We start from the raw sequence: 26,877 nt of genomic DNA, 5'->3' as shown, positions 1-26,877 counted from the left end.
AACTGAGAAAAGGTCCCAATGTCATTTGAAAGTACAACAGAAGGTGCAGCAGCTGAAAATGCATAGATGGGGCTCATCTACAAAATTCTCATTCTTAAATAACCCCCTTGTATATTTTGTTGGTACAAAATTTGTATTTGCCTAAGCACTATGCAATAAGTTTCTGTCTAGTCATTAGGTAACATAAGGCGATGTGGAAATACTCTTGAATTTTTCCAATATAAATTCAAACCACAATTTCACCGTGATACCAGATTGCATGTATTGTGCCAGACGGAGGTCACGAAACATGCGAAGATCACACCATCCCAGAAAAAGACATCTAGAGAAAATTGTAGACAACATATTTTTCATTTTTTCTGTGCTTACGAGAATCAGCAAGCATAGACAGTAAGACTATTTGTCACTAATTAACTATATAAAATACACAAGGTTATATGTGTCTTATATTGATGAATTATTTCTTCTGTAGAAACTGGGATGAATGGCTATTGTTAAAAAAATCAGTTTCGTACCTGATGTTAGATACCTGCAAAAACGTAGGGAGCCAAATAGAATCATATTAAATTTGTAGGAAGCACTGATTGTGGGTTGTAATAAGACCAAAAATGACTCATCAGTTTCACATTGCACACATTTTATTTAAAGGATGTTTTTAAAACAAAGGCTGACTTCTTTGCTTTATTTATGGCATTTTCTAGATTTACATTTACAGGGAGGTGCTGGTATATTATGGCAAACTGAGTGGAATGTAAGTCTTATAAATTGATAAAGTGTTAGAAAGCAGTGAATAAGATGCCTCAGAAGAAAGTATTTTGAAAACAAAATATCATTAATTCCATATAGGAAAATGGACAAGAAATCTTTTTTCCTTGTCATGTGAATTTACCACAATGGCAAGTATACCGCTTTAATTGCCTGAGTGCAGAAGCTGCCCCAAAAGGTTATTACCTCAAAATACTCTGTTTAACTTAATTATAATTGTTAATTCTACAGAGGAAATATGACCTCATTACCTAGAAAGTGTAAATAATGAAATCTCATATGCAAATTCTGCTATTTTTTTACCTTTATTTTTGGCAACGTAAATTAAATCTTTTCTTTCTAGCTAGTCCTTCAAAGATGTTGTTTGAAGCAGTAGTGGTGGCCAGATTACAGTACTTTATTTCTCAATTGCTTATTTTGAAACCTGGAAAAAACACAGTATACAAAGTTCTGCACAATTTTTGTGGCGTTTCTCTAATCATGTGATTTAGACCCCTATTCAAAAGACACATGCTGTTGAAGCGAAGGAGCCCTGTATTTATTTGTATTAAAGAATCAAATAATACTTTGCCAGATTTCTGTTCTTGACAAATGTGCCTTTTCTTTGTAGTAATGGTGTCTGTTCTTCTAAGTTCTATAGCCAAATCTTTGGTGGACAAGTTCTTTGTGGACACGTGTGTTCTTTTGAGGTCGTGCTTTGCAGTTCTAAAATATTGCTGCTTGGAATTCAACTCCCCTATTCTTTTGAAATTTCTCATTCTGAACATACACTGAATATAATCACAAACACATTAAACAGTTTGGAACAGAAGAAAAATACTAATTTCCCGAAGCTGTTTACAAATTTAATCTTTGGTTGTATGAATTATCACTCTGTACGACTGTTGGCAATAAAAAGTGAATGTGTACTTTTTCAGATGTTCCTTGTTACCTTTATTCATATTCAGCTACACTGGTTGGAAACGAGTAATAAATACTGTACATGTATTAGTATCACGTTTTTGTATGATAGTTTTACCTTTATAAATGTTCTTAAGTACTAAGTTCTAATTAAGTTCATTTTTTGACAAAGTGTAAGTAAAATCAAATGTCCTGTAACATAGCTGGGATTCCTCCACTAGACCACACTTAAATCCTTGAGTTTTAATTATTTTTGCTTTACTTAGGTTCTTCCTTCTTTTCAGCTAATTATAAATAATGAATGAAAATCTATATCCAAGCTGTCTAAGGAAGCCATTAGGCTTTACTACAAAAAAGCTGGTTTGCTGAACGAAATCTTAAAAATATTCTGATGTCAAAATCCCAAGCAGTTACTATTACAAGACAATATCCTCAGGAAAGTTGATTGTATTATTTTCTTGTTTTTAAACATTTTGTATCCAGTCATATCCAGTCATGACCAATTAAAGCTGAAGGAGTTTCAGTGATTTCTTTCTACAATACAGCTAGCAATACTCAGTAAGCACTGATGTGTAAGAGACTTACCTATATATTAATAATTTCACTTGTCTGTCAAGCACTATAATCCATGTTGCCTAGAAAATTTTATTTTATAAAGTTTATTTATTTTCTTATTGATGTTAAATCATTAATTTAAAATTGAAATTATTATCAAACACCTGAATACATTTTAGAAATTGATATATACTGAATGTAGAGCGATATATTTCAACTCTTAAGTTTCAAGCACATAAATATATTAAATAAAACAATTACATATTTTTACAGTTATCACAAGACAGGAACCACTCAATGGCTTTGTGACTGTTACAATGTGTTCTAGAAGATACATGCAGTTAACACTACCAGCGTGTTCAAATACTTGATGCTGATGCATTGTCTTTTTTACTTGTAAAAAAAAATACTTTTTGACACATGCAGCTGCTGTTGTGTGCTTTTTGAAAATTTTCACATTTAAATAGCTGCAAACATAAATAGAATAGTACGTATATAGGTAATCAATGCATTATACATCAGCAGTTGTAAAGGTCTGACTTAAAGGGTCAGTGCCTGAAAAGCTAAACCTGCTAATTTTTCGTTTGTCAAGGCAAACTGTGTCAAAAGTCATGACACATAAGGCCAAACATAAAAAACTACATTGGGAAATAAAGAGATGAGTGTCAGCCAACTGGAATAGATGGAGGCATAACACATTGGATGCTAAAAACTACCAAGTAACCTTAACACTTAACGATGAAATTGAACACCATATTACACACAGACCAAAACAAACACCAAACAAAACAAACAGCATCAACACACAGAACCCATATTCAACAAAAAATGAAGTTGTGACCTTCACAACAGTATTATTTATGGTACGGTTACCATTTGGAAATCATACTTACTATGATTGCTATTGAATTACTACTAACGCCAGTAAGCAAAAAAAGACAGAATGAACACAAAAATTCTCACCCTCGAGAATTAGAAAAAAATAATTTTCTTACACCTGGAAGCATTTATGATTTCAGAGTGGTTCCATGAACACTAGAATCCAGTCAAACATGTTTTGTGGTCTTGCCAATTGTAAAAATGTATGTATGTATGTATGTATCAATGGCCCTTCTTGGGAAGTTCTGCAGCACAGAGTGCAGATTTTCACCTCCTTCCTCCCTCAGTGAACCGGAGACTCTCCTTTTTGAAAAAAATTCAATAGCTTGTTCCAGTATGTTATTATACGCAGTTGAGGAATTATATGACAGCATTCCAAAAGAACTTAAGCTTTTATATCTCCCTTTAAAAGTAACTAAATATTCCCACATTATTTTATGTTTCCAGTAATAGCTATGCCTCATGTATATGTGTGGTTAAAAACAAAATTACCCACACAATTTTTTATCATTTGAACTTGCATTTCTATGCATAACTTCTAATACTTACAAATGTAATTTATGAGTTAAGCATGGTTTAAGAGGAATTCTAATAAACTTAATAACACAAAGGCTGAAAAAACTATAATGACCTTTAACCTCAACACTTTCCCAAATCAATACTGGTAAAGTGTATTTCAACTAATTAAATAAAAATTAAAGTCAGGTTTAGAAAAGTATTTCATGGTATGAAGACATTTTACACTTAAAAAAAAAAAAAACAATATACATTGCAAAATATTCATTAAAAGGACAAAGAATGCTCATGTTACTGCACACCATATATCAATACATGATGCATATTACATTTCATTATTTCTTTTTTCCAGTATTGTATATCCTGAATGCTTTAGAACACATTCCCCATACTATTTAGCATGTACACAGTTGAAACAATGACAATAAATATCTGTGTAATTACTTGTAACATATTCACTCCATAAAATGATCATTCATACATTTTTATATCATGTATGGAGATGCAGATACAGTAATACAGTATTTGTTTCTTCGAAACATCTGAATAATATAGAGCGTTCGTGAGCTTTATTCCAAAGTATGCAGTGTGGGGGCTCTTTTTGTTTCAGTCTTTGCAGTTTTAGGCTACAAGCTGTAGTTCAACAGTCCCCATCATTAGAAGCCATGACACGCTTCTGAGACACAGGAAAGACCACAATCTCTGGACTCTCCTTGTCCCTTGGTTTCTGGTAGTGGCTGCTGCTGGACTTGCTCCTGCTGATGTCTGGGGTGTGCTGCATCGGCAGGGCACTCGCCACCTTTGTCCTGAGAAGGCAGCTGCAGATAATTCCAAGAAAGGCTCGTCGCATCTCCTTGCTGGCTAACGTGTAGATGATGGGGTTCAAAGCAGAGTTGAGCACGGCCACAGCAATGAACCAGTCGGCCTTGAAAAGAACGCCGCATCTTTTGTGCTCACACGCTACGTCGATCAGCAGCAGGACAAAAATGGGTGTCCAGCAGGCAATGAAGATGCCCACCACGATGATGACTGTCCGCAGCAGAGCCATGGAGCGCTCTGAGTTGCTGTGCTTCGTCACCTTGCGGCTGCTGGACTTGACCAGTATGTAAATGCGAGCGTACAGCACTGAGATAGCCAGGAGCAGGGCCATGAAAATGGTAATGCAGAAGGCCACGTACTTCTTAGAATAGAGTGGTAGGATCGTTGAACAGTCTGGAAGGTTGTCCAGACAGTTCCAGCCAAGGATAGGTAGGGCTCCCAAAGAAACAGCAACCAGCCAACAGGTTCCGATGAGCAGGAACACCCTGTACCTTTTATTGGAATCGTAAGGCCGCATTTTGATCATGGTCATGTGCCTCTCTATTGCAATTGCCAACAAGCTGAATATGGATGCCCCGAGTGCAACAAACATGCTCCCTTCCCTCAAAAACCAAACAGCTGGGGAAAGGCCAAGCGTTTTCTTCCCTGACATGAGCAAGTTGACTGTGTACGCCACTCCAGCAAGCAAATCACAGAGGGCAAGATTCCCGATGAAGAAGTACATGCGGTTATGGAATTTGTGGTTTTTCCATATTGCCACCAGTACTATTAGGTTCTCCAGGACTATGAAGCTGCATATGATCAAGAATATGACAGTTTTCACATCTGAGGTGCTGACAACTGAGGTGTCTTTGCGGTTGTCCAGCTTTCCTGTGTAGTTGTAGTGAATGTAGATGTCATTGTTCATCCTGCCAGAAGGGTCTGGTAAGGCTCCTGCAGAGGGCAGTCTGGGAGAAGAAATCAGCTCCTGGTGGGACAACAGATCCTTAACTCTGCAGTAGTTTTGAGCTTCCAGAAGTCCCTCTTCTGCACTGATCACCTATCAGCACTGATCTTGGATCTGTATGATCTTCCCATAAATTCTAGTGGATTTTTATGAGGGCTGAGTAAACTGATCCTGGTTCAGTGGTGTTTCTGGGGGTCAATAACTTCATCACAGGCTTTAACTAAGAAACATTTTAATTGCACTTTGCTCACAGACAGTGGTGTCACGGTGGAAATTGTGCAGATACGTCTTAATATTAATTTAAAATGCGATTCGAAAGGAAAACTCCAGCAGCATTAGCACCTATTCCACAACAACAGGACAATAATATGTAAAATTTTGGCCATGATGACAACAAAAAAGCTGTGTTTCAAGCGACATGATTAAAATCCCCAAATCATATTTCGTAATATAAGACAGTTTTAGCTTGTGCAATGTTTAACCACAAGAACTTAGAGAAATATAAAGTAACTTTAAATAACGAGATATTTGATACATGTCCCTGTATAACCTGGTTTTTATTCCTCGGTTTAAATCGAAACTTTTAGGATCCAAATCGCGGTATAATAATCATGTGCGGTTTTGCCGAAAGCCGAGAGGCACAGCCCAGGGCTACTGGGGTCATTTAACGTGTCTTTTATTCGGATTTTCAATGCTGTCCATCTTCTGCTCTCAAACGTTTTTAAACACACATTCGGAAAACATCATTACATCGTTATTCTCTGTTCACTTCACCGTCGACCAGTTTCACCACGAAAAGGACGTTCGGCGCGCGAGCGACACTAGACGTTTTAATCAATCAAAATACTAGTTTTACAACATCATCGGATAAGTTAAAGTAGCAAGCATAGTAATTTTAAAAATAGTAAAGTTCCCTTTTCGTTCGAAATGAGCCCGAGATTCCGTGCCAATTGACAATTCAATTGTAAATTACGGTGAGATGAAATATCAGCACGGAAGTGTGTAAGTAAGTTAGTACCAACTTACCGTCCAGTTTGTGGCTGCAGACATTCACGAGGATCGCCTCGTCCGAAATAATAATGTGTCCCCTTCTTCTTCTTGCATGTCGATTCTTCGTCGCTAAAAATAAATAAAACTTCCCCAATTGTCTCCTCGCATAACTTGTGCTGTGCTGAATATTCGTCGACGAAAGTGAACAGTGTCCCCATACGGTTTTTCGGATCGGGATCGTACTGGGCTACAAACTCCTGAATCATGAATGTCAATGCAGCAATGTCCTCCTCCTCCTCCTTCTCCTCCTCCGTCCTCCCGTTTCCTCAGAATGGACAGCAGCACAGCGTCCACGGACACGAGCGAGATGGGGGACACGCCAGAGTAGAGAGTCCGGGGAGGGGGGAGTTTACCTCACTCCATACCCTCAAAGTAATGTACTACCATTTTCCAAATGTATGTGCCATTAGGAACATTAATGTACAAGATATGTAGGCTAAACAATGTATAATGTATAATGTTAATGTCCTCCTGGAACCATTTTCTGCGGCTTGCATCTTTTACTAACTGCTTACTGATCGTTTCAGCCTTAATATGATTAAGCTGTTAATGTAGGCATACAGCCTGTGGAGGATCAATGCAGCTGGAAGGCCGCTGAGGCAATTGCCTCTTGGTTGTAGCAACAACCCCATGCTAAAAATGCGAAAAAACAACAAAACAATGTTTTTTATACAGTGTTGGGGGATGGTGGCAGGAAGGCCAATGAAGCACAAGGTGAAAAAGTTGACTTTTATCAGTTCCCTGAACCGAGGAAGCGTGGAAAGCGCTGGAAGCGAGGCTTGCGGAGCTGCTGCGCCGATGCTGATGACCACGCGTGATGTCTTGGAGGACGGAGGGTCTCTTAGAGCAAGTTTTTATCGCAGGGCATCATCCTGACAGCAAGTTTTATTCTGTGGCCCGTAGACCACGGCCTGTGTGTGTAGGGCACTAAGTGCACTGCTTTCTTTCACTGCTAGCCCTGCTGCGGGAACAATGTATTTCCCTAAAAGGTTTTCCAAGTTAGCATACAACCGGTTCACCCTAAAAGAAATGCTTTTAAGAAAGTTAAACACATTATAACTAATGGTTAACTAATGGTATAAGCATTAATGCTTCACATGTTTTCTTTTTTTTTTTTTCAAATGGAAAAAAAAAAAAAAAAACACAGAGTTGGTTTACTCCTGCTTGAAAACAGTTTAAAAGTTTGAAAAGTTCCTCCACCTCTTTTGACTTTCCTCAAGAAAGTCTTCTTTCCTAACATAGTACAGTTGCGCTTAATAGCATATCGATAGAATATTTGGCATTACCTTTGGCAGCATGTAGTGTAAGTGGTTAGAATTGCTGCCCTTATACTTGAAAGTCAAAGGGGTGTGGTGGTGCAGCAGGCTTGGCTGGGTTGTGCTCTCTGGTGGGTCTGGGGTTCGAGTCCAGCTTGGGATGCCTTGCAATGGACCGGTGTCCCGTCCTGGGTGTGTCCCTTTGCGTCCTGTGTTGCTGGCTTAGATTTTGGTTTGCTGCATTGTAAGTAATTCCTCATTATATCGTACCGCATTATATTTGGTTTACAGTGCGCTAGCTAATAACCCTAACCCGAACCCTAAACTGCTTTGGAGAAAAGTGCCCGCTAAGTAATTAAATGCAAATTTAAATGTCTCATGCTGCTCACCTATCAGGATGTGCACAAAATTCAAATTCATACCTCATAAATGGGAAGAAATGCCTCATATGCTGACGTAAGGGAATTAAATGAAAATAAATTCAAACTCATAACTCAAATGGGTGAATCTGGGAATATGACTGTATTCATCTGAGGCCTTTGCTGTACAAGTTTTTAATTTATATATGTTATTTGACATTATCTGACTCCTCCGTGAACCGCCACCTTATCGTGGTGGAGGGGTTTGAGTGCCTGAATGAGTCCAGGAGCTATGTTGTCTGGGGCTATATGCCCCTGGTAGGGTCTCCCATGGCAGACAGGTCCTGGATGACAGACGAGACAAAGCGCGGTTCAAAAACCCCTTATGAAGAAAAAATCAAGGCTTTCGTTTACCCCGCCCGGTATGGGGTCACCGGGGCCCCACCCTGGAGCCAGGCCTGGGGGGGGCTCGCATGCGAGCGCCTGGTGGCCAGGTCTATGCCCACAGGGCCTGGCCGGGCTCAGCCAGAAGCCATGACGTGGAGCCGCTCTTCGGTGGGCTCACCACCTGCCGGAGAAACCGTAAGGGGCCGGTGCATTGTGATTTGAGCGGTGGTCGGGGCCGAGTGCCCGGCCGACCCAAACCTCGGGCGCCAACTCTGGTTTTTGGGACTTGGAATGTCACCTCACTGGCGGGGAAGGAGCCTGAGCTGGTGCGGGAAGTTGAGAGATACCGTCTAGATATAGTCGGGCTCACTTCCACTCACAGCTTGGGTTCTGGAACCACTCTTCTCGATCGAGGGTGGACTCTCCACTATTCTGGCGTTGCCCAAGGTGAGAGGCGGCGGGCTGGTGTGGGCTTATTAATAGCCCCCCAGTTCAGCCGCCATGTGTTGGAGTCTACCCCGGTGAATGAGAGGGTCGTCTCCCTACGCCTTCGGGTCAGGGAACGGTCTCTCACTGTCGTTTGTGCTTATGCGCCCAGCGGCAGTGTAGAGTACCCGGCCTTTTTAGAGTCCCTGGGGGACGTGCTGGAAAGCGCTCCCACTGGGGACTCTGTCGTTCTACTGGGGGACTTTAACGCCCACGTGGGCAGCGACAGTGATACCTGGAGGGGCGTGATTGGGAGGAACGGCCTCCCTGATCTGAACCCGAGCGGTGAGTTGTTATTGGATTTCTGTGCTAGCCGCGGTTTATCCATAACGAACACCATGTTCATGCATAAGGGTGTCCATCAGTGCACTTGGCACCAGGACACCCTAGGTCGGAGGTCGATGATCGACTTTGTAGTCGTTTCTTCTGACCTTCGGCCATATGTCTTGGACACTCGGGTGAAGAGAGGGGTTGAGCTGTCAACTGATCACCACCTGGTGGTGAGTTGGATTCGATGGCGGGGGAAAAAGCTGGACAGACCTGGCAGGCCCAAACGCATAGTGAGGGTCTGTTGGGAACGTTTGGCGGAGGCCCCTGTCAGAGAGGTCTTCAACTCCCACCTCCGACAGAGCTTCAACCAGGTCCCGAGGGAGGTGGGGGACATCGAGTCTGAATGGACTATGTTCCGCGCCTCCATTGTCGGGGTGGCGGTTCGGAGCTGCGGCCATAAGGTCTCCGGCGCCTGTCGCGGCGGCAATCCCCGAACACGGTGGTGGACACCGGAAGTAAGGGATGCCGTCAAGCTGAAGAAGGAGTTCTATCAGGCCTGGCTGGCTCATGGGACTCCTGAAGCAGCTGACAGGTACCGACGGGCCAAACGGAGCGCGGCTCTGGCAGTCGCCGCGGCAAAAACTCGGGCTTGGGAGGAGTTCGGTGAGGCCATGGAGGAAGACTTTCGGTCGGCCTCAAAGAGATCCTGGCAAACCGTCCGGCGACTCAGAGGGGGGAAGCAGTGTTCCACGAACACTGTTTACAGTGGAAGTGGTGCGCTGCTGACCTCAACTGAGGATGTTCTCGGGCGGTGGAAGGAGTACTTTGAGGATCTCCTCAATCCCTCCGACACGCCTTCCGTAGAGGAAGCTGAGGCTGGGGACTTGGAGGGGGACTCGTCCATCACCCTGGCTGAAGTTGCTGAGGTAGTCAAAAAACTCCTCGGTGGCAAGGCTCCGGGGGTGGATGAGATCCGCCCCGAGTTTCTCAAGTCTCTGGATGTTGTGGGGCTGTCTTGGCTGACACGCCTCTGTAGCATCGCGTGGAGTTCGGGAACGGTGCCTCTGGACTGGCAGACCGGGGTGGTGGTCCCTCTTTTTAAGAAGGGGGACCGGAGATTGTGTTCCAACTACAGGGGGATCACACTCCTTAGCCTCCCTGGGAAAGTCTATGCCAGGGTACTGGAAAGGAGAATCCGACCGATAGTCGAACCTCGGATTCAGGAGGAGCAATGCGGTTTTCGCCCTGGCCGTGGAACACTGGACCAGCTCTATACCCTCACTAGGGTGCTGGATGATTCGTGGGAGTTTGCCCAACCAGTCCACATGTGTTTTGTGGACTTGGAGAAGGCATTCAACCGTGTCCCTTGTGGCATCCTGTGGGGGGTACTTCGGGATTATGGGGTTCGGGGCTCGTTGCTACGGGCTGTTCGTTCCCTGTATGACCGGAGCAGGAGCTTGGTTCACATTGCCGGCAGTAAGTCAGACTTGTTCCCGGTGCATGTTGGACTCCGCCAGGGCTGCCCTTTGTCACCGATTCTGTTCGTTATCTTTATGGACAGAATTTCTAGGCGCAGTCAGGGAACGGAGGGTGTCTGTTTTGGTGGCTGCAGGATCTCGTCTCTGCTTTTTGCGGACGATGTGGTCCTGTTGGCTTCATCAAGTCAAGACTTGCAGCGTGCACTGGGGAGGTTTGCAGCTGAGCGCGAAGCGGCGGGGATGAGAATCAGCACCTCCAAATCCGAGGCCATGGTTCTCAGTCGGAAAAAGGTGGATTGCCCCCTCCGGGTTAGGGGGGAGTTGCTCCCTCAAGTGGAGGAGTTTAAGTATCTCGGGGTCTTGTTCACGAGTGAGGGAAAAATGGAGCGGCAGGTTGACGGACGGATCGGTGCGGCGTCCGCAGTAATGCGGTCATTGTACCGGTCTGTTGTGGTGAAGAGGGAGCTGAGCCGTAAGGCGAAGCTCTCAATTTACCGGTCGATCTACGTTCCTACCCTCACCTATGGTCATGAACTCTGGATCATGACCGAAAGAATGAGATCGCGGATACAAGCGGCAGAAATGAGTTTCCTCCGCAGAGTGGCTGGGCGCACCCTTAGGGATAGGGTGAGGAGCTCAGTCACCCGGGAGGAGCTCGGAGTAGAGCCGCTGCTCCTCCGCATCGAGAGGAGCCAGTTGAGGTGGCTCGGGCATCTGTTCCGGATGCCTCCTGGACGCCTCCCTGGGGAGGTGTTCCGGGCTTGTCCCACTGGGAGGAGGCCTCGGGGCAGACCCAGGACACGTTGGAGAGACTATGTCTCCCGGCTGGCCTGGGAACGCCTTGGGGTTCCCCCAGAGGAACTGGAGGAGGTGTGCGGGGAGAGGGAAGTCTGGAGGACTCTGCTCGGACTGCTGCCCCCGCAACCCGGCCCCGGATAAAAGCGGAGGAAGATGGATGGATGGATGGATGTTATTTGACAAAAGTCTATGGACAATGTTTTGTCCAAGCTGATGGTTCACCTGACTATTCAAACTAGTGTCCTATGGGTTTCTACCTTGGACTTGGACAATGTAAGTCACCTTGTACAAAAGTGTTGACTAGTGGTTAGAGTCATTGTCTTCCAGCTGAAAGAGCTCTGGTTTGAATTACAGTATTCCATCTATTATATTACCATTGCTTACTATATAAATGGGGGGGTGCGGTGGCGCAGTGGGTTGGACCACAGTCCTGCTCTCCAGTGGGTCTGGGGTTCAAGTCCCGCTTGGGGTGCCTTGCGGCGGACTGGTGTCCCGTCCTGGGCGTGTCCCCTTCCCCCTCCGGCCTTACGCCCTGTGTTACCGGGTAGGCTCCGGTTCCCCGTGACCCCGTATGGGACAAGCGGTTCTGAAAATGTGTGTGTGTGTGTGTACTATGTAAATGGGTTTATGATTTTAAGAAGCTTGATGATTAAGTCCAACATTGCTTTGGACAAAGACATCAGGAAATAATGTCGTCAGCATTCTCACTCATTCACACATTAGCAGTAACAGCTTGTCCAAGACAGGGTCACGGTGGTCTATGGCCTATCCTGGAAGCAATGGGTTCCAGACTTGTTAGTGTACACCGTGGGTAGGATGCTAGTCCATCACAGGGCAGCTACAGAATCACACATTTACTCACACAAATGCATTTTCTATCACCATTTTTTATGCTGAGGCGTAAAAAAATTCTGAAGCACTAAAAGAGTGATCTGTGATGGATGTGATAATATTTTATTGATTCTCTGTACACACAACTTCAATATTAATGTATTGCAGTGAGATCTCTGTGTTTTTCCTCTAAGGTATACATTGCTTTGGAGAAAAGCATCTGCCAATTGAATTAATGCATCTAAATGTTTTCTAGTCTTTACATAAGCAATTCAGTTAAGGTTCCGTAAACACACACACACACACACACACACTTTCTGAATCTCTTGTCCCATGCAGGGTCACGGGGAACCGGAGCCTACCCGGCAACACAGGGTGTAAGGGACACACCCAGGACAGGACACCAGTCCATTGCAAAGCACCCCAAGCAGGACTCGAACCCCAGACCCACTGGAGAGCAGGACCCAGTCCAACCCACTGCGCCACCATGCCCCCTCCTTAAACATACATTTAACTTTCTTTTTTTTGTATGACATTACTTTTCACATGTCTTTGGAATAATGATAATTATGATAAATTAAATTTCTATGTACTACGTATAAGTACTATTTCATTTGCTGGATTTGAAAATGATTACAGAAATGCAGTGTCACTCCATTAATTTGACATTTTCAATTTACTTCCTGAAATGTTACCTGTCTCTTTATGCCAGAGTCTAGTTTCCAGCACTGTGAACACATATGTAAATAGTGTAAAACATTCTAATTTCTTCATATCTCCTTGTCAAAAGCGTTGGGAAGTTATCAGTGGAACATGGCTTGCTCAGTCCATTTCTCAATGTATTTTTTAAAGGTTCTATCACAGGCTTTTCCTGGAAGTCATTATAGGAGAAATGGAACAAGCAGGTCATAAGACAGAATTCTTTTCCAACTTTAGCACAGTTATCTGTCCATTAATGCAAAAAACACAATATCCAATATACCATGTAACATTATGCTTGTCAATATTTGGTAAACGTGAGGAATGTATATGCAACATAATTACAGAACTCAACATAAAAAATGGAGAACTCACTGTGACATAGCATATGCCTAGAATAGAACAATTAATATTTCATGAACAATAAATACTGAAGTGGTTGTGTGGCAAATTTTTTTTGTCATTTCTGTAGACAAAGATAATCGAGTTTACTGTCTGAAGAGACTCTTTTTCATAAATCTGAGGTAGTTCTGCACCGCTAGCTGCATGTGCAATGCATTTCGTTCTGCGTTCTATTTTGGAGCTGAAACCTCAAATCTGCAACCTTTCATTTGCCATTCTGTCATGCCTCCACAGTAGCTCGCTTGCAGCTGTGAATCTGCTGCTGCTATCATAGATGGTTGTCCAGAAACCTCTGCTCCTCCTTATACATATGAATTCTGCATAGAATTTACCACCTCTTACGTATGGTGTGCGTCTGGTTCTGGACTGAAATTACATCCTCTGTTATAACATCCCTGCAAATTTGTTCTGCAAGATTACTTATGCTCTTGCAATTGAATTTATATGCAATCCTTGACATTTGATTGAAAACCTTTCATTTGGTTAAAGAGTTTTGGTTGGAGGAGTGGCTTCAAATATACAATTATGAAAAAGCACTGCCTTTCATTTTGTTCTCCATTTTCAAACCAACACTGTACAAATGATACCTACCCATGTGGAGGAGACTTTAGTCATCAGTAGCTTTGTGGTTTAATTTAAACTACTTGCAAAAGCCATCGCATCACATTGGGGGTGTGTCTCTCCTCTCAGTTTGTACTAGCAGCCGAAAAAATTGACTATTGTTGTAAACTATAAACTCAAAGGTAAAAATGCTAGACTTAATGTTTTTTTAGCTAAGGTTAAGGAGGATTTAAAAAAACTGTATGTGGGATTTGGTGATTCTGCTTTATAGCAGCATGTATATTTGGAGTCACTAACGTATAATTGTGAGCTACTAACAGGAGGAAATTCTGTAGTGCTTATGACAGGCTTCCATTAAAGCTGCATTGAAATAATTCAAAAATACATCACAAAGATTTTGTTTCTTTAAAAATACATGTCAGGTCAGTATTTGTTTATTACTAATCTGATCTCACACACACACACACATTGTCGGAACCGCTTGTCCTATACAGGGTCGCAGGGAACCAGAGCCTACCCGGCAACACAGGGCGTAAGGCCGGAGGGGGAGGGGACACACCCAGGACAGGATGCCAGTCCATCACAAGGCACCCCAAGCAGGACTTGAACCCCAGACCCACTAGAGCACAGGACCCTGGTCCAACCCACTGCGCCACCACACCACCGCACCACTGTGCCCCCCTTCTAATCTGATCAATTCTGGGAATTTAAATAGAAATCTAATTTCAACAGACAACTCATTCTACACCAGGGTTAAAGAAAAATAATGCTTAGGGAACCAATTTTTTTTTTTTTATTTTTAATCTCCAATGGACTATAACCAAGGTCATCTTTCTGCATATTTTAGCCTATGAAGAGGAAAAGTCTTATTTCTATCCAGTTGTGCTGCTTTTTTATGCATTTATCAGAAAAGAAAAAAGCAAGAAAGCTAAATGAAACTAAAATAAAACCTTTAAGCAAAGAAATGAACAAGAAAACAACTTGGATCATCATGGTTAACCAACAGGGTTGTTTATGTCTACTGTATATAATGTGACATTTCTTAATGACTTGCTGCTGGAAATCATTTTTGGCTTTTTAGTGAAACCATATGACATTTTGCCATTTTAACAAAGTCACAAAAAGTAGGCCCCTGTGAAAAAACTGAATGTGAAAATTTTTACATGTTAAATTCCAAAAACTATATAAACTTTATTTCAGAAATCACAGCTAACCTGAATTTGAATGAATGCTTCTGAAATGGGCATTAAATCATTACTGAGGCAAAAGACTCTTGAAGGCATTTTAATATATAATCATTCGTAAATATTTAAACAGTAAAACTTTCTTCTGCGCTTTTAATTTAAGAATGCACATAAATATTAAATCTATTGATGTAAACCTGATTGGCAGCATTCATTGTCATACACCACAAATAAATAGGGAGTACATACAAAATATTAATTTAATATGAATATTAAAGAATATGAATATAAACAGATTTACACATCTTTGCACTGTATTTATGTAATACTTATTTCAAACTTTTGTGTCAGCAAATATACGGTGAATTTGACTCATCTAACTCTAGAGTTCCACATTTAGCAGACGCTTTTCTCCAAAGCAACTTCCAGTGGATACTATATAGTGTTACCAGCCCACACATCTTATTCACCAAGGTAACTTACACTGCTAGATACACCACTTACAATGGGTCACTCATCCATACATCAGTGGAACACAGACTCTCTGTCACTCACACACTATGGGGAATCTGAACAGCATGTCTTTGGATTGTGGGAGGAAACCAGAGCACATGGAGGAAACCCACACAGACATGAGGAGAACATGCAAACTCAACACAGACTGAATGGAGATCAAACCCATGTTCGCTCACACCACCCAGGTGCTGCGAGACAGCAGCACTACTCACTGTGCCAGCATGCTGCCTTGCTTGGACAGTAACTAAACCTAAGAAATAAACTGATCAGAAGCAACACCCTAAACAAACCTTTTGCCATTTCTGTAATATACATAGTATGGTTACATCTTTGTCTAACTGAAATAAAATTCTCCAGTTGTCAAAATCCAAATAATATATCCCTCAGACTAATACAGGTGAATCACGTAAAATATAAAATTCTCCTATATTGACAAGGATGTGGCCAGTGGTATTTCATTAGCTTAGCAGTAATGAGCTAGAACCAGGTAAAATTAGGAAAATGACACTAAAATACGTATGATACTGTGCTATTTCTTCCATTGTAAGATTTTTCCTACAATGGGGAAAAATGTGTTGTACCCCCAGCAAAAATGATAGTACAGATCACAGGACCAGAAGTCCCCACCCCTTTATCCATTCAGTATTCACAATAGCTGCAATATGGTTAAACTTCCTCCCCATTGTTCTCGAAACCAAGGTGATTTAAACAATCACAGTAAGTGCACGCATTAAGTCTTCTCAAAAGCTAATTTTGATACACTTCATCTGACTCCCTAACACTACACACATTTCAGTACACTGGCATGCAGCTTCAACAAGAACATTTGTGAAATACATTATCTAAGGCATACATCCCATTGACTACAAACCTTTTAGCAGCAGCACTAAAATTGATCAATAGCTTATATAAGTCATTAAAATGCACTAATATAGCTATTATTATTACTATTAGCAATTTTTATTATTATGCATTGAGTTTTCCACATTTTGCTGTACTTTGTATTTCTTTCATTTTTTTTATTTTCTGCATGTTCTGTTTAATGTTATTGTTACTGAAAATAGTTGCATGGACTACTGTTGTGTTTACACACACACACATTTGCTGAAACCACTTGTCCCAAGCGGGGTTGTGACGAACTGGAGCCTAACCAAGCAACACAGGACACAAGGCTGGAGGGGGAGGGGACACACCTAGGACGGGACGCCAGTCCATCTCAAGGGACCCCAAACAGGACTCAAACCCCAGACCCACCAGAGAGCAAGCCCAGGCCAAACCTGCTGCACCCCCCACTGTTGTGTTTATTAGTTTTGAAATTTCTGTCTGTATATGTCTTATTCATGTGTGTTGTTTTCTTAACAGAATGTTTTGTTCTGCTACATACTTTTCGGTATGTTCACTAATTATACTGTTAGTTGTAGATTTTTAGCCCATTCTGTTTGTTCAGTGTGGGTTGAGTGATTTGTTTTTGACCAGCATGCCTTGGACATTTGCATGCTGCTCATCTGTTGAATGGCTTCAGAAGGCTGAGATTTGGAGGAAGTTTCTTCTTTTAGCTACCACTTATTCGGGATTTTTCTCCACTCCTGGTATTTTTTGTGAGCATTTGGAGTTTGTATGCTAAGTTCCCCTTACTTTTTCTCTCATCAGACAAAAACTCTTGAGTGAAATAAAAAGAATTCCACAAGCTGGAACATGAAAGGCCTGAACCACTCAAGTGCTATCACATCTTGGAGCAGACATTGAGGGTAGACATTGCCTTTCTCCAGGTGACAGGTTTCCATGGATCAAACCAGCAGTGCATATGTTGTAGCTGGGAGAGCTAAATTCTCCATTCTCAGTTCCACGCAAGGCAAGTGGGGTCGCTGTTCACATAAATAAAAATGTTCCATTCAAACCATCTGATGTCTCTGGAAAAAAACAGCTGTTTTGTATTAGTCATTGGTAAATGATATAACCCCCGTAGTGCTAGCCAGTATGTATGCCCCTTACTGAGATTATAGTGCCTTATTCATAAATATCTCTTCTAAAATTGCTAACATAAACGCACATCATCTTTGAGGAGGTTTTAATTTTTTTGAATGACAGTATCAATTGCTCCTCTCAGGGTCCCAACAAACACTTCTGATCTTCCTCTGTTATTCAGCTTGTTATTTTAGACCTTGGTATTACCAGTCCTTGGTGTTTTATGAACTGAACCGGCAGGGACATTTTTCCACACATTTTCTCATATAGGTTATTTCTTAACGGAAAACTCCCTACCTCCATCTGTCCGGTCATGTTCATATCATGGCATTGTCGTTTCAAACTATGCTCTGATTGCCAAGGAACTGAAGTCCACAGGCCCAAATTATATTAGGCCCTTTTCACCCATTTTCCCATTGGCAAACTTTTAGCTCATCTGTGGCAGTTAAGGGCACCGCAGCTAATTTCCAGACTTCATGGAGAAAACAGTTTGGTCCCAGTAATGTCAAAATGCTGCTCAAGCAGTACTATGCCAAGTTATACATCGTTGAATCCATTATTGCTCATGCATCATTAAATACATTCTTCCACATGTTGAAAGTCACCCCTCTGTCAGGGGATCTCAGAACTAGTTCTCAAAAGCCATTAATGGACCACTGAGAGAGGGAGAGGGGCACACACTAGGGCCACCAGTGAAGTGGATATAAAGAAACTGCCTTCAATATTTACCCGGGCTGGCCGAGTTTGTTGTAAATGGCTATGGTAATAGTTAATGTGGTAGATATTCAGCATAATAAGTTAATGCACACCAGGATGAAGTCATATTTTCTCCATTCCTTCCTCAATCATGAGATCTACACATTAGTGGATCTTTAACAGCAGTTCTTGAGCACAAAATTCAGAGTAAACATCCATTTGTTTCATCCCTCAAGTCACTAGAGGCTTTCCTTTTTGAAAAGTGCCTCCACAACTCGCCCAACATGACTTATATAACTACTGTAAAAAAGACTAAAGCTTTGACCCTACTGCTTTGTTACTTGACAGTCATATACTGCTTCCACTGTTTTGTATATGTCAAATATTGTATGTTCCTGCTTACATTGCCTTTTTTGTGATGTGGTTGAATTGCTACGATAGATCATTTTAATATCTATCAACAGCCCATTAATCACTGAGACGTGTACTGATTTCATTTACCCATTACCTTCCTTCGTCAGTGGGTTCATCATTTGCACTCTTGCTTTGCAAGTAGCAATACATCAATTTTATTTCTGCTTTCACTATTTCTGAATATCTGTTTTATGGTCTGTAGCCAGACACTTGCATGGTAAGGACACGTTATTCAAAATGGATTGAAATCTCTCAGATAAACTCCAGATAAAAGCGAACAACACAGCAAAAACATGCAGATGTTTCCAGAATGATAACAGTTATTGCTTTCTTGTTTTTATAATTTTACTATTTCCTGTGTTAAATGTCATTAATAAGCAATGAGAAAGTAGTATCAAAGTGTGTGAAAGAGTAAGAATGTAAATACCATAGACTTAAAGCCTTCAAACATCTTGAGGGAAATTTAATCACACATGGTGAATTTCAGTGTTTTAGTTATACATAAGAAAACATGCAAGGACTTTATTCAAGGGCTATCCCTGGAGGGCCTAGCACTGGGAGTAGTGTTTCCTCTAATTTCTAAGAGACTGTGCATACAATAAAAAGTTTGGTGCGAGATTTTTAGCCACTGCTGAAATATGTGCGCCAGTAACTGAGTATTTCGGCCTGATAGGAGCAGGCAGCTGCCGGTCAGTTTACACTGAGTCTGCTTCATAAAACTTTCGATGATTGGACAACAAATGTTTTCTGTGTGCTCAACACTTTACCATGTGCTCATGGTTAATGAACCGTTTGCGTGTGCACAGTTGCACATCTTAGAGGGAACACTGACTGGGAGTCACTGCTGCAAAACATTTAGTGACAAAACATTAAGTGTATATAAAGCATTTATTTTTTAACTTTCCCATGGAATGGGAATAATTATACAATTAGCTCTGGCAACATGGCCTAACTCCATGCTTGTGTATCTACACACATACACAATGTTTTGATACTACAATATTTTTAGTTTGCCTTGCCTCCTTTATTATGGAAAATGAAGTGAAAGTGCTTGTGTCTCTGTATTAAATGGGTGTGTGTTATACTTAGACAACAGCTAGAGCAGTAGTATTGCCCTTGGATCCCTTTCAAATCCTGACTGCCCTTTATGTCAAGTCCATCAATATCACAGAGAAGAGTAGGCACAACAATCCTTTGGTATAGTCCAGCACTCACACTGAACAAGTTCAACTTATTGCGGAAAATTAGGACACAACTCTTGCTCTGCCAGAGCAGAATGAATGGCACATAGAAGAGGGCCTGACATCCCATACTCCTTCAGCATCCTATAGAGTGTGCTTGGATAACAATCCTAAGACTCTTCAGGATTGAAAAAGTTCATATAAAATGGTTTTGCAAATTCTCATAACCTCTCCAGTGTTCTTGCTCCATGGCCAGACTGAAATATGTATTTTTCCTCCTAAATGTGAAAGTGTACAATGCCCTAGCACTGTTTTCCTGTGAAGGCTAAGCATGATCCCCAATCCTCCTGTCCTCTTTTTTAAACAAGGGAACCAGATATTAGGTATTGTCCATCTAGTCATGCAAGATTGAAGCAGCATTGGATCCAACAGACCCCAACAATGATCAGTGCTTTCAGCATTTCTGGACAAATCTCTACCATCCCTGCAGCCTAGCTACTGCAAAATAGTCTTACTGTCCCAGTAACTTCAGATCAAACAATGAACAAATGGACAGGCAGAGAAGTTGTAAAAGTTTCCACATACATAAAGTAAGGGTTCAATATCAAAAGGTTATAATATATAACAAGTATGACTTCTAAGAAGTTCCAGAGGGATGTCTAGGCAGTACAGAATTCCTTTGAATTGTCATGAAAATCAAATGTTAATTTATGAAGTGGAATAAATTTAAACACTTCAGTCCTTCACATGTTTACAAAGAGAAATTAAGCTGTAGCCAATAGTATTAAAATATATTTCCTTTGCCAAACATGTAAGAGTAATCAACCTATATTCAATGACATAATCAGGAAAGGAATTTGAATTGTGGTTTAACAAGGAAATTGATGGGGACTTTTTGTTAAATGTATCTTGAATGAGCCCCATTCCAGTTAAACATTCCCAGAATAAATGTACCGTAGTACCCAGAAAGGCTTTGCATTAAAAACAGACCAGAGGTGTCCCTAGGAATGTGCGGTGAAGATGCAATGGAGTAAGGTAGATTATGTGAATGAAGAAGCATTGTTAGTGGATGCATAGGGAGGCGTAGGCAGGAAAGACTTTAGCACATGTAGATGACCATTCATAATCATTAAAAGACAAGCCATAGTTATGTTCCCATGTCTCCCTTAGTGCATCAGAAGAACCAGTACCGACACTTAATAAAAGTGTATAATGCAGAGATCGTGTCCCTAGAGTTGTTCAGTGTAGTGTTATTTTTCAAATTTAGCTAATTCTGTCTGTAGTCTAGTCTCCTTTTCTATGACTGCAAAAAAGAGACATAGGTATTTGAAAATTCTGGGTAGGTCAAAACGGTTTCTTGGGTGGTTGACTCTCACCATTGTTGGATATGTAAATAAAAATGATATATACAAGACCCCTTTAGACAACCATTTATAGAGCCCAACTTGACTGATAGCTAGTGGGAAATCTGTGTTGAAAGCAATAGGTAACTTCTGAATGAAAAATATAAATCTGAACTCTCTTGGGTAGCACGATGCAAACTCTATACCAACCCACAGAGAATCCGTTCTGTCCTGGAACCAATGAATCAGTCCTTTGTGCAATTCAACAATAAAAGCTAATGTTTGCTACAGAGGGCCCACCCACATCTTTTGGAAAGTTTAATTATGAACCTTTTATTGTTCCAGTTAAATCTGGAGACCAAAGGGTCTATTTTAAAAAGTTATTAGACAAGGATAGATTTTGAAATAGGTACAAGAGACTAGGTAGTACATTCATCCGGACAACGTTAATTATACCAAATATTGAAACAAGTTCAAATGACCATGCAGCCAGATGTTCTTTAATCGGCAATGAATAGTTGGTCTACAAGGGATTAAGATCAGGAGTAATAAAAATTCCTAGCTATCTAAAATCAGAGTTTGCAGTTTACAGAGAAACACCAGCTGAAGAGTGTATTCAAGAGTCATATTCAATTGCTTAACTGGAAATTTACAGAGACTGATTTTATACCATGAAAATGTACTATAATAATACATTCCATTAAGAACTACTGGGGCTAGTGCTGCAGTGTTCCTCAGGTACATCTTCAGCATACAGAGAAATTCAGTGGTCCTCTTCCACTGTTATACTGGATGTGTCCTGTTTGCTCCTAATAGCTTCTGCTAAGAGTTCAATTATAAGGGTGAACAGTAAAAGGGAGAGGAAATAACCTTGCTGGCTCACTCTTCCCACAGAGAATCTGACAGTTTTCATTTTGTTCTGCCTGCTGTCTTCATGTTTTCCAGTCTTTGACCTTCTCGTTGCCTTCTCTGGAATACTTGGGGTTTGTATTCTGCTCCTGATTGATCATCTGTGTGCCAATCTCCCATCATTTAGACCAGATATCTACACAACATGCTGCACTGATCAGTAGTAGTGAATGTAAGTATTTCACTGTTACTCAGTTTAAACCCCAGTAATAAAAGTCCATGACCTTAACTCATGACTGACTTACTGGTCACTCTGATCTCAAGCTAGGTCTTCTTGCAGATCTATAACTGTGTTTAAAAAGGGGAAGCACATGCAGAAATCCTTTTAAGGGAAGTTAAACAGTTTTGGGAAGCCTCATGTTGAAATTATAAAGTTCATGTAAGGATAAAATGCATCCTGACCCATACAGTTCATAACCCTGGACCACACCTATTCCTGTTCATTCGTTCTGTACTATTCCCCCATACCCACTCGATATTATTCTAAGACGGTAAGCTTATTTTTGTTCCGTCTTTCTTTGTAATTATCCATGGGGCCTTCTGCTATAGCCTGAAGCTTTCTTCTTTTTCCTAGCTAACTCAGAAAGCCTTCAACCTTCTACCATATAGTCTTTATATTGTCAGAAAGACTTCTAACAAATTAAAATTATTCTTGCACACTTCTTCAATTTCCTGTAAATTTCCCAAGAAAATGTCTTGTAATTAAGAATCTGTTGTGAGAATCCAATCTGTGGATGATGTTTCCAACTTAAGGTATTGTTATGAAAATGACACCTGGGAAAGGAGAATATTTCAAACAAGATGAAAAACAATTTGCCTGAACCCACAAGAAGTCAAAATTAGGGAGGGTGTCTGTCGAACTGGGATGGAGTCATTCGGTGTGCTATACTTATGCTCTATAGTTTTCATAAGATGACCTGTGTGGTTTTGATAGAGAGTAAATGTGGTAAGTGGTAAACTGAGATAAGTAGTTCAACTCATAGGAGCAAGTTGCATCAGTAGATATATCCAGCTACAGTGCAGCAGATTCTGGAATAATGGTGTAGTTTATGATGTCATTCTCAATTCTTACTTGTTACATGTCTTTTTTGAAATTGATGGCATTTTGAGGCAACCTTGTTGGGAAGGGAAGTATAAGGGAGATACTCACTGATAAAAATAAACTGAACTGAGAAATACCTTTTTATTGCACTATTTCATATAGCAATTCAAGTTATTTGTTAAATGATTCTATTTTTTGATGTAGCTTTTTTGATACATCTCAATGGTCAAGAGTGAAAACATTTAGCTGTTAGAGAAACAGAACAAACTGTTTAACTAATAACTGTATATTGTATAATGATGTACGTGCAACTATTTATAGCTGTGTAACAAGATTTTGTGACTTATTTTTAAATGACAAGAAATGAAAATTAGGATATTATGACCTTGTTACTATTTTTAACTATGTATACAAACACATAGCCAGTGTGCTTTCTCAGAAGAATAAGAATACCTGTTTATTTTTTAATCAATATTGTGGATGGCCTAATTTATTACTTCTTTAGGTCTCTGGCAGCTTGGTGTAAATATTATGTTTTTTCTTGGCATTGGTTATACTGATTTTCATACCTCAAAATGCATCACAATTCCATTCTGCTTTAATGATAACTTCATCACAACACTCTAATACTAAACGCTTTCATTCCTAAATCAGTCGGTTGATATAGATTTTGAGTGGCTCTATATCGGTTCTGAGGCTACAGTATATGCTGTGTCTCTATATAAAGGTTAAAAAGAAAATCAGGTCATAATTCTGCATGACTTTAACAGCAAAACCCTGTAATGCATTGGCATCCTGTGCCAGGTGTACTGCGCCCTGATGCCTTGCACCCAGTGATTCTGGACAAGGCTCCAAACCAAAACTTTTAACTTCCTCTGATCAAATGCTGTTGAAGAAGCCTTGATGTGTTTTCTTGTGGTGCTACTGAGGTTAAGAGGCACTGGGTTTATGTCGACTCTTGGTGACCACATAAACAGTGCCATTTGGAATTAAAGGGGTGAGTCCATTGTTGCTCTGATTGCATCCATCTGGTTGTTGTTCATCTTCTTCTTTAATTTCCTCTAAGTTTCCCAAGTTACAATCTTTTGTGAGAATCCAATCTGTGCATGATGTGTCCCAAATGTGATGACCTCAGTCTCATCATTTGTGCCTCCAGCGGGAGTTCTCACCTGATTTGATCCGAGCACCTGTTTATTTCCAGTTCCATGATGTCCTTAAAAACGTCCTCCAGGAGGGAGGTGAAGGATCCCTGTTTTGAAAAGGTTGCCTTAAGTGGTCATCAGACATTCAGGCAGAGATGTCTGACAGGCAGGCAACGATGCTTGAGGAAATGTCTAACTCCAGGTGGAAAGGAGAGGAAGAGGGAAGGAAAATGTGGAGACTGGGAAGAGTAGGGGTACCAAACCCTGTGGGACACCAGTTGAGAATGGCTAAGGAGATGATTGGGAGTCCTGCCAGACCACTTGGTAGGATCTGTCTGATAGGTAGAACTCAAACTATTTTAGTGCTGTTCCTAAAATGAATAAATTATTATCCTGAAATAATAAATAATTGTAAGTATCTTAATACTGTAAGTCACTTTGGAGAAAAGCATCAGCTAAATGAATAAATGTAAATTTTAAAATGGTAACAACCACCTCATGTTCTACCTAATGAAAAGTCTGCTCTTCCTCTGTGGATTCTGTTCTGCCTTCTAACACTACTCTCACATCAAAAAATCAACCAGGACTCAAATGCAGAATCATCACAGACAGATTTGTTTGTGGTTATATCTAGTCAGTTAGTCATATTACAAATAAAATTACCACACCTCGGTTCTCCATATCCTTGTGGGACCATATGAGTGGAATTCGGTGAGTGGCCAGTTGTGGGATGAAGGTGGCTAAATGTACATTACAGCAGGTTGTCAAAAGGCACCCTTAAACCAAACGGTTCTCCTCAGTTCTCAAGCCAGCTGCTTTTAAGTTCTTCAAAATGTCACTCCAGTTAGTGCAGCTGGCTGTCATTATTCTATTAGGGCATGGGTGGATCTTGGAGAGCCCTTCAGAGAGGTGACTTTGATTTTTAATCAAAAGACTTTGTGAGGTTTAATGTAAGGAAGGCTCTGAAGGTACAGTGGACTTTGTTTTTTTCCTCCTGTGGCAAAACAGCTGTCACATCCCACGGGGTCACTGCCCCTCCTGGTCAGAGGCGGCGCCACTCAGTGCCGCTAGCTAACGCTCACCTATCACCTCACAGTCTCGTAGGACATGGAGGTATAAAAGGAGCCAGCGGAGCAGAACTAGTCGCGGATTCATAATCAGCAGTTCTCTTGTGCTTCGTTGGCGATTGGTAGTCTCTTGTTCCCTCAGTTTGTTTTCTAGGTGTGCATGTTCCAGTCCCGAGTGCCCGTCCCGTCAGTTCCTGCCTCTTGTTCTTCAGTCCTGGTCCATCGTTCCTGTCCGGTATTTCGTCACGTCTCAGGGTTGCGGTCAGACTCACAGATTAGCGTTTCACTGTTCACCGTAGTTCCAACACCGTGTGTGTTTCCTGGTCTCGTGTTTCTTGTTTCACTTCCACCGAGTGTCTTACAATACTCACCGTACACGTCTAACCTCACACTGCACGTGAAGTCATTATATATTTCGTCTGTGTTTGGACGTAATAGCAACGCGCGTCCGTGTCGGACTCCCGTCCGGACGCTACAGAAGAATCCGCCTGCTAATATGACTTCAGCGGAATGGCGTGAGCTGGCGGATCTGACAGAGGCGAACCAAGAACGGCTCCTGGTTTGCGCAAACGCCGCTAGCCGCCTCACAGATCAGTTGGAGCAGTTGACACGACTCCTCAGTCACGGTGGGCGGGGCGCCGATCCGACCAGTTCGCAAACGCATGATGATTGGCGGACATGTCTTTTTGATCGTCTTTATGCTTCCTCGGGTCCTCGCGCGGAGCCCACGAGCCCTGTGCAGACCAATGGGATCAGCGCTACTGAGCAGCTGTCCGTTCCCTTCCCGGAGGCTTTGCAAAGTCGTAGAGGTGAGAACCAGAATTACACAGAATACTCAATCTCCAGTCCAGCCTCTCTGTTCCCAGGGCCCTACTCTCCAGAGTCACCCCCTAGCCCAGACAGAAAGACAGAGAGACAGTTCTTCCCCAGCACCAAGAGTTTTCAGGTGCGTTCCAGGTCTCCAGTGGAGAAGACATCCAGCCCCCGATTGTCAAGACCACTCTCTCAGGAGTTCTCGCCGGATTACCGGAGCAACTCCGGGTCCAGCCGGACCCCGACGCCGCCAGGGCAGCAGGTGCCCTACAGCCCTGTGGACAGTGAGCCGGCTCAAGCACGCAACCTTGTCAGCTGTGCAGGGCTCGAAGAACAGTGCGTCAGACAGGGAATAATACGACTCAGTAACGGGCGTTTGACAGAGGAGGAAAGGAGGCGCCGTTTTCTGCAACGCTTGTGCTTTTACTGTGGAGCTGCGGATCACGTGCAGGTTTCCTGTCCAGTGCGGCCACCCCGTGGATCCCAACGGACCGACTTACTGGTGAGTGATGTATCTCTCCATACCTCCCTGTTGACATTACCAGTTACAGTATCCTGGGGTTTCCAGCAGCAGCAGACGGAAGCTATGGTAGACAGTGGCGCTGCAGGGAATTTCATGGATCATGATATGGCCGCGTCCTGGGGCTT

The 26,877-nt window shown here is 41.9% G+C and overlaps 1 protein-coding gene across 1 annotated transcript; it reads right to left on the bottom strand.

The window, feature by feature from the left end:
• Positions 1–4,255: 4,255 nt before the first annotated feature.
• On the bottom strand, positions 4,256–6,729 carry s1pr3b (sphingosine-1-phosphate receptor 3b). The gene is made up of 2 exons (XM_018750210.2): positions 6,407–6,729; positions 4,256–5,401 (listed from the first exon to the last, which is right to left on the bottom strand). Exons 1-2 carry the CDS (start codon positions 6,428–6,430, stop codon positions 4,256–4,258), a joined length of 1,170 nt encoding a protein of 389 aa, XP_018605726.2. The 5' UTR covers positions 6,431–6,729.
• Positions 6,730–26,877: the final 20,148 nt, after the last annotated feature.

Source organism: Scleropages formosus, chromosome 6 (assembly GCF_900964775.1).
Source record: "Scleropages formosus chromosome 6, fSclFor1.1, whole genome shotgun sequence".
NCBI lineage: Eukaryota > Metazoa > Chordata > Actinopteri > Osteoglossiformes > Osteoglossidae > Scleropages > Scleropages formosus.
The sequence above is the reverse complement of the archived record's forward strand: the minus strand, read 5'-3'. Positions and strand labels throughout refer to the sequence as shown.